Source organism: Chrysochloris asiatica, unplaced genomic scaffold, assembly GCF_000296735.1.
Source record: "Chrysochloris asiatica unplaced genomic scaffold, ChrAsi1.0 scaffold00020, whole genome shotgun sequence".
NCBI classification, from domain to species: domain Eukaryota; kingdom Metazoa; phylum Chordata; class Mammalia; order Afrosoricida; family Chrysochloridae; genus Chrysochloris; species Chrysochloris asiatica.
The window spans coordinates 20,001,137-20,010,026 of record NW_006408538.1 but is presented as its reverse complement, the minus strand read 5'-3'; the positions used below and the strand labels follow the sequence as shown (position 1 = coordinate 20,010,026).

At 40.3% G+C, this 8,890-nt stretch overlaps 1 protein-coding gene across 1 annotated transcript in view; it reads left to right on the top strand.

Moving 5' to 3' along the window:
- The first annotated feature begins 4,237 nt into the window (after positions 1-4,237).
- Positions 4,238-8,890, top strand: part of DUPD1 (dual specificity phosphatase and pro isomerase domain containing 1) — a 37,511-nt gene continuing 32,858 nt past the window's right edge. Inside the window, exon 1 of the mRNA XM_006837472.1 lies at positions 4,238-4,440. Within this exon, the coding sequence (XP_006837535.1) occupies positions 4,238-4,440 (203 nt within the window). The remainder of the gene's footprint in view (positions 4,441-8,890) is intronic.

Below are 8,890 nucleotides of genomic sequence, written 5' to 3'. Positions count from 1 at the left end.
CATCTTTCTCCCGCGGAACAGCTGGTAGTTTCGAACTGCTGACCCTGCGGTTAGCAGCCCTATTCGTAACCACTATGCTACCAGAGCGCCTTCCATCAAGATTACAACTTTATAAATTCTATGGGAAAGTTCTACTCTGAGTCTCTTCTCAATTCACAGGGTCACTATGAATTAGAATGGACTCAATAGCAGAGAGGATTTTTGTTTTAATAGATGTATAGGCAATTGAAAATACCATGGCTGGGGTCAGGCACATCTTAGTCCTCACATTGATATCTTTGCTCTTGAACACTTTAAAGAGGTCTGCTGCAGCAGATTTGCCTAAAGCAATATGCCATGCGATTTTCTTGACTGCTGCTTCCATGAGTGTTAATTGTGGATCCAAGCAAAATGAAGTCTTTGATAACATCAACCTTCTCTCCATTTATCATGATATTATTTATCAGTCAAGTTGTGAGAATTTTTGTTTTATTTACATTGAAGTGCAATACATATTGATGGCTGTGGTAGCTACTTTATAACCTTTAAAAGAGTAAAAACATGTACTCTCAAAATAAAAGTAAAGACAATTATTGAGGGACAGAACAATTTGCAAATGGATGGCAAACCTGTAAATCATACAAAGTTGCTTTGAAGTATGGAGAGGAGTGCTTTTATAGTAGAACTGGGAGAAGGGAGTGCATGATGGTCTTATGGCTACAGCCACAAGGTGGATACTATTATCATCAAGTCTATTTCCAACAACCTTCTTCCGGGGACACCTTGAATACATTCAATGGCCAATTAAACAAGATGTTTGATAGGGGACCAAGGTTTCCAGGTTCCACCCAGCCAAAGGCCCATGGCCACATGCATATGAATTTGGGATCTTTGGGAAGAAATCAAGGTTACATTCTTAGGAATGCTGAAGCAAGAGTTGGTAACAATGATGGACTTAACCTACATCTATGGATGCAGTAGCTCAAGAGGAAACAAATCGTTACAGCAAGGATCATTCACACAGGGTAAACAGGGATGGGCAACTTGGACATTGGTTACTCAAAATAGGGGACTACAAAGGCAAGAAGTGACTGGCTTATAAGCTTTCAAGAGGGAGCCTAGATCCAGAGGGTGCGGAGGAAGGTAGACTCTCCACTGAGTAGTATCCAATCTGTCTGGCTGGTGCCGATGAAAGGAGATGGGGATCTCACTCATGTGGCACAATAGTGAATAACTGCTATCATGACTGACTGTGAGCATTGGAAATGTAAAGGTAGACGTTGTGTAGCAAAAGGAGGGGAGTGGTTGACTTTGCAGTCCAGGAGCTGAGGTCCCTGGGACCATCAAGCGAGAAAAGCAGAGTGCGGGACCCTACCCAGAGAAGCAGTAACGTCAGAGATGGAGGCAGAGATGATGACGTGGAGAGATGGAGTGGCCAGGGACTCTAGACCCAGCCAAGGAGAGGGGCTGTGTGCTGACGACCAGGGAGCAGGCTTGCAGGGTATATACCCTTTGGTTGGTTGATGATGCATGGAGGGGATTAGAACCATGGCAATGAAATGACATACGATAGGAAGAATGTAAAGCTAATGTTCTCCCATGTAAACTATCACATAATTCACAATAAAACATTAAAAAAAAAAAAAAAAGCTAAAGTGAATAGAGAGAAATACTGTTAACTGATGGTACATGGAGGGGATTATAATCATTATTATGAAACAAGGTGTATGATTTGTTGAATGCAAAACTGATGATCTGCCCTGTAAACTTTCACTCAATCCACAATAAAAACCTTGAGAAGAAAAAAAAAGAGTTTGTAACTAAGTAAGAGTTTTTATTCAGACCTATTCCAGCCATTTTATTATGCCAAGTGACTCAGTTTTAGAGGTTTTCTAGCACATCACCTTCCAACTTCAATAACCATTCTGCTTCATTCACACTCTAACGATATCTAAAAACAATATTGTTTTTTCAACTGCATGAGTTTTTAAACAAATCCCAGCTTAATCTGAAAATATTTCAGAGTGTACAAAGATGCTTCAGAAAGTTTATGTAAAAATTCCATTATCTTTTTTTTTTAAACTTTTTATTATGAATAGAGCAAAGCATCAATTTTACATTCAACAAACCACATACTTCATTTCAACTCCCTGATTAAAGTCCTTCAATGTAAATCACTTTTCCTGCTACTGCCTTTCCTAACCTTTCTGAATTTTTCTGACCATTCTCTGGTGTGTGAACCTCACTAATGTCCCCACTCTATAACTAGATATTGCCTGACTGAGAACTGAGTCACAGGGGTGAATTCAATTTTAGATTTCCATAAGTCTCTAATGGATCAGTAAGCCTGGTCTTATGATAATAAGTTTTGTTCCACATTTCTCTTTTTCTATCCAGTACTTTCTAATGTGATCCCTTTCAATGCAATTGGAAGTGGTAGCCAGGTACCATCTAGTTCTTCTGGTCTCAGAGTCGTAGAGACTGATGTTCACTGGCTGATTCTTTCTAAGAGTCTTCAATTTTCATCACTCGTCTTTCCTCTGGACAGGGAGAGATCAATAGTTGCATCTTTAATGGCCACTCATGAGCTTTTAAGATCCTAGTTGCTGCTCACCAAAGTAGGATGTAGAACATTGTATTTGTGGACTAGGATATGCCAATTGACCATTCCATTTTTTATTTTTTCATTCCATTTTCACTAACTTTTAAAATATTGCTCCTATTTCTAATAGATAAGGGCCTATGGTATAATTTACCTTGTTCTTCTGTCCTTTGAACTTCCTGAAAATTGGTTGTTCTATCTAGACTCTGATAAGATTAAAAGTTTTTCTTTGGCAAAACTACCTCTGTGGTTACAGTATGTCCTTCCATCAAATGGCATGTCATGTTTGGTCATCTCGTTTGTTGTTAGCAGTTAATGCTCAGTGTCTAGATCTATTAGCTTATCTGGTATTGCAACATTGCATTTCCTTTCTTCCATATTTATTATTCAGAATTCTCCTATAAAAAAGTAACTCTCTTGTCTACCAATTAGTAGAGTTTGCACAGGAAAGGAACAATACATGATTCTTTTACTTTATCAGTAGATTATTTCACTCTATCAGTCTTCAAAGTAATGAGATGGTTCCCTATAGCATATAATGGTTATATTATAAGTATCATATACTTATATGATTTAAATATGTTGGACGCTTCAGTTCATTATAAGTTAGTTTTTCTGTCAATGTTCAAAATTTCCCATTTTCAACAAGTGGGAGACCTCTTCAAGTTGTAGTCCGAGTTATTTTTTATGGGATCCTAGATGACTTTGAAGCTACCAACCCTTTGAAGCCTTTACCCTTCTCACACTGAGTCCCTCATCTCCCTGGCACTAAGTAATTTTTTTTTTTTTGTCAGAATACTAAGGCCATGTGTTACAAACAGTCAAAATGTAGGATTTTTCTTGTGCTTAGCTCATAGCTCTGTAAGATAAACACTGGACTGCAAACCACAAGGTCAGCAATTCAAGCCCACCAGTCACTCTATGTGAGAAAGATAAGGTTTTCTGCTCCCACAAAGATTTAAAGCCTAGGAAACCTTACACAGGGTGACTAAGAGTTGGAACCAACTTGATGCACTTAACAACCACCACCACCTCATAGATTGCTAAGAAGAGCACATGAGATAATAATTGTAAAGCACGTGGAACAATGCTTGGCCCAAAATCAATGCATTATAAATATTTGTTAAATAATGTTTCCCCCCTTGTCATTCAACTCCATACCTCTCTGCCATCTTATTCTTTTCTTCTTTCCTTGAATCTCAGCACAAGCACAACTTCCGTTCCCAGATTATAAATTCACTCAGCTCGGAACAGACACTGTCCAATTCCACGGCAGATTTACTTCTTTGAAGACAATGGAGCCAAAAGTAGGGGCAAAATCTAAATAAGGTGGTAAAGGGCCCAGTACCCTAAAAGAGTTCTTAGGTTCAAAGCCCATTTTAAGTTGGCTGAAAATCCACTGTGATCTGCTTCCTCAGGCCTCTTCACCCCTCCTGCCCTCTTGCTCTGGCAGAGACTGGAATGTTAGGGAATTCAGTTGTCATCATTTCTTCCCTATGTGACTTGGGAAGAGAAAGTGGGAGCACAGCAGGTCAGGGAAACACCTGCCAAATTTTGAGACAGGTTTATTCCCAGTTCTGTGTCCCTTGCTAACCCCAGTTCTAACCCTCTCTCATGACCAGCTGCAGAAAGGAAAGAAAATCCTTTGGCTCCAAAATGACATCAGGAGAACCAAAGACAAGTCTCAAGGATGCCTACCCATCTGCCAATAGGCTGTTGCCAACAAAGGAGGGGGAGGAAGAAGAGGAGGAGGAGTACTGTACCCCGGGAGCCTTCGAGCTGGAGCGTCTCTTCTGGAAGGGCAGTCCCCAGTACACGCACGTCAACGAGGTCTGGCCTAAACTCTACATTGGTGATGAGTAAGTGTGAGGATTTTTGTTTTCTTGACATTGAGGTGCAATCCATACTGAATCCATACTGTATATAGTCTTGGATCTTCATCAGTATTTCAAGTCCTCTTTGCTTTCAGCAAGGAAGGAAGTGTTGTTTGAATATTGCAGGTTGTTAATGAATCTTCCACTACCATGAACCTAGCTTTCTCTCATTCCCCTCATGAGAAATATTTTCTTCCTACTGTATATTATGTATCTTTCCTGTGACTTATAATAGTATTATTAGCTAAGTTGCACTGAATTCTTACCGTGTGCTATACCTAGTGTTGGTATCATTTAAATCCCATAACAACCCTATGACATAGGCTATCATCACTGCTCCCATTTTACAAATGAGGAAATCAAGACAAAGAGTCCCTTCATTTAGTCAGTCAGTCACTGTTTCCTGGCACCTTGCTAGGAGGGGCAGCAGATACAAAGAGGAAACTGAGACTCACCAGCTCTTTCACCCCCTCAGTTCTTCCATTTGCTTTAGCATCCTAGGTTGGAGAGCAAGTTTTGAGTCTCTTCTCTTACATCCACTTTGGTTTTATCCTTTTTTCTTATCTTACGTTCTTGATGTCATCCCACAACTCTTCTGGTCTTCAGTCTTTTGTGTCTAATGCATCAAATCTGTTCTTGAGATGATCTCTAAATTCATGTGGGATATGTTCAAGGTCATATTTTGGCCCTCACTGACTTGTTTTCATTTTCTTCAGGTTCAGCCTGAATTTGCATAGGAGCAATTGATAGTCTGTTTCACAGTCTGCCTCTGGCCTTGTTTTGGCTGATGATATGGAGCTTCTCCATAGACTCTTTCCACAGACATAGTCAATTTGTTTTCTGTGTATTCCATCTGGTGAGATCCAGTCATCTTTTGCTTGTTTTAAAAAGCTATTTGCTTCCCACTCCCTCCATACACAGAGTAGACAGGGATGGGCAACTTGAATGCTGGCTACCCAAAATGGGGGGGAAGGGGTGTTTACAAAGGCAAGAAGTGACTGGCTTACAAGTTTTCAAGAGGGAACCTAGATGCAGAGGGCATGGAGGAAGGTAGAATCTCCACTGAGTAGTATATAATCTGACTAGGCGAGGCTGATGAAATGCAGATTGGTCTCTTGTGATACAATAGTGAATAATTGTTATCAGGACTGCTGTGAGGGTTGGAAATGCAAAGGTAGACATTTTTGTAGCAAGGAGGGGAGTGATTAACTTTTCAGTCTAGGAGCGGAGGTCCATGGGACCATGAAGTGAGAAGAGCGGAGAGCGGGGCCCTACTTAGAGAAGTAGTGATCCCTGAGATGGAGGCAGAGACGATGACGTGGAGAGATGGAGCAGTTGGAGACTTTAGACACACAGAGGGAGAGGGCTGTGTGCTGACCACCGGGGGGTAGGCCTGTAGTGTATACCCTTTGGTTGGTTGATGATGCATGAAGGGGATTGTAACCATGGCAATGAAGTGATATACTATAGAATGAATGTAAAACTAATGTTCTCCCATGTAAACTATCACATAGTTCACAATAAAAAAGCTTTTTGAAATGAAGAAGTCACTAGTCTTACAAAATTTTGGCATGAGATCTGTAGCATCATTTCTATGACCAAGGCCATATTTTCCAACTACTGATCCTTCCTCTTTGTTTCCAACCTTTACATCCCAAGTGCCAGTAATTATCAATACATCTTGATTGCATATCTGATCAATTTCAGACTGAAGAAGTTGGTAGAATTCCTCTATTTCATCATCACTGGCTTTAGTGATTGGTGTATAAATTTGAATAACAGTGGTATTAACTGGTAGATGGAAGGATATTATTCTATCATAGACAGCATTGTACTTCAAAACAGATAATGATGTTCTTTTTGATGACAAATGTGATGCCATTTCTGTTCAATTTGTCATTCCCCACATAGTAAACCATGTGATTGTCAGATTCAAAATTGCTAATATCAGTTCATTTCAGCTCCCTAATGACTAAAATATCGGTGTTCATGCATTCCATTTCATTTTTGACAATTTCCAATTTTCCTAGAGTCATACTTCATACATTTCATGTTCCCATTATTAATGGATGTTTATAGCTGTTTCTCTTCATTTTGAGTTGTGTCCCATCATCAAATGAAGGTCCCGAGGGCTTCACTCCACTCATGTTATCAGCTCTACTCTGAGGAGGCAGCTATTCTCCCGTCATATTTTAAGCGCTTTCCAATCTGAGGGGCTCATCTTCCGGCACTATAATCTGACAATATTCTGGTGCTCTCCACCATGTTTCAATGTTCAATATTCTGGTGCTGACAGTGTTCTATTGCTATTCATAAGCACACCTTGTTGTTGTTGTTGTTGTTCAGTGCTGTCCAGTGGAATCCAAAGGACACTCCACTGCTTTTCAGAGGCTTCATTTTATACCCATGTGAAAGTTGCAAGTTTTTACAATTAAAATCTGTTAATATCCACAGCTGAATCATGTCATCCTATCAGTATCTTCTCCCACCTCTTCTTACCCAGACTCATCAGGAAGAATCATTTGGTGAGAGCTGCAAAGACTAAGGCTAGAAGAGCATACTAAATAATTCCCTACATCACAACCACCCTTAGTACAACAGAACAAAACTCTGCCCAGTCCTACACCACCCTCTCAGTCATTCCTATGTTTGAGTCCATTGTTGTAGTCACTACATCAATACTAATCCATCATGTTGAAGGTATTCTTCTATTTTGATGTCCTTCTTCAGAGTCTGATACCTCTTGATAACATATATGTGAGACAAAGTCTTGCCAATGCCCACATCTAAGGAGCTTTGGGGCAGTATTTCTTATAAGACAGATTTGCACATTCTTTTAGGGGTCCATGGTATACAATATTCTTCACCTACACCATAATTCAAATTAATCAATTATTCATTCTTCCTTATTCATTGTCAAGCTTTCAGATGCATACGAGGCAACTGAAAACACCTTGGCACTGTAGTCCTCAAGATGGTATCTTTCCTTTGAACATTTTAAAGAAGTCTTTCACAGCAGCCCAAAGCAATAATGTGTCATTTGATATCTTGACTGCTGCTTCCATGGGGTTGACTGGATACAAGTAAAATGAAATCCTTGACAATTTCAATATTTCCTCCATATATCATGTCTATTGGTTCAGTTGTGAGAATTTTTGTTTTCTTTATGTTGAGCTGTAATCTATACCGAGGGCTGTAGTCTTTGGTTTTCATCAGTAAGTGCTTCAAGTCCCTTTCACAAGGTTGTATCATCTGCATATCAGAGATTACGAAAATATTTTTGTAAATTAAAAGTAATATGCAAAGGCATGTTACTGTTACTAATTACTGTTACTTAACTGAGATGTCCTGGTGTGGCTCTGTGGAATAAAGCACTGGACTGTGAGGTCGGTTTGAACCCCAAGTTAGCAGTTCAAACTCATCAGCTGCTCCTTGGAAGCCCTATACATGGTCGCTATGAGTCAGAACTAACTCAACGGCCCTTAACAACAAAAACAAGTGAGAAAAGTTTGGATAGGCAGGTCAGGGACTGCTTGTGGACGGTTTGAATGGTGAGCAATGAACTTTATTTGGGGAGCCAAACAGACAATACAATAAAATATGCTTGCCTTCTCGACATTTGCCATAAAATTATCTCTTTCACTTAGAGAACTGTCACTGCCCTTAAATTCAGTCCAGCTCTGCCTAATCCAGCCCTAAAACAGACATGTTGTTGTTGTTTAGTGCCGTCGAGTCAGTTCCGACCCATAGCAACCTTGTATAGGGTTTCCAAGGAGCGACTGGTGAGCTTGAACCACTGACCTTGTAGCGCAAACAGCTTTGCAGTCTGGCGTATTAACCCACAGCGCCACACCAGGGCTCCAAAACAGACATGTTGTTGTTGTTATGTGCCGTGGAGTTGGTTCCCACTCATAGCGACCCTGTCTAGGGTTTCTGAGGCTGTAAATCTTTATGGGAGCAGAAAGGCTCGTCTTTCTCCCGTGGAACAGCTGGTAGTTTCGAACTGCTGACCTTGTGGTTCGCAGCCCGATTCGTAGCCACTACACTACCAGAGCTCCTTAAAACAGACATACACATACACAAATTGACTATGTGCCAGGAATGCTTTGCCTGTGTGCCCAGCTGGGGAGGGAACCTAAGGTCAGTCAAGCTCTGTGCTTGTTCCTAACTAATACCCATTTACAACTCCCTTTAACAAAATTAAGAAAACTCACAGATGCTTATTGAAATAGCAATTAATTCCACGGTCATTGCAACTTGCAGAGGCTAGGTCTCAGCTGAGAGCAGACCAGGATGCCTTTTGTTTCCTGGTCTCTTTGTAGGACTTGCCCAGAAGCAGCAAAAGTTCAAATCTGGCAACTTATGTAGAAAGCCTGAGGGTTTTAATGTTTTGTTTTGTTTTGAATAGATGGATTTTATTGCATCTTAAAAACAT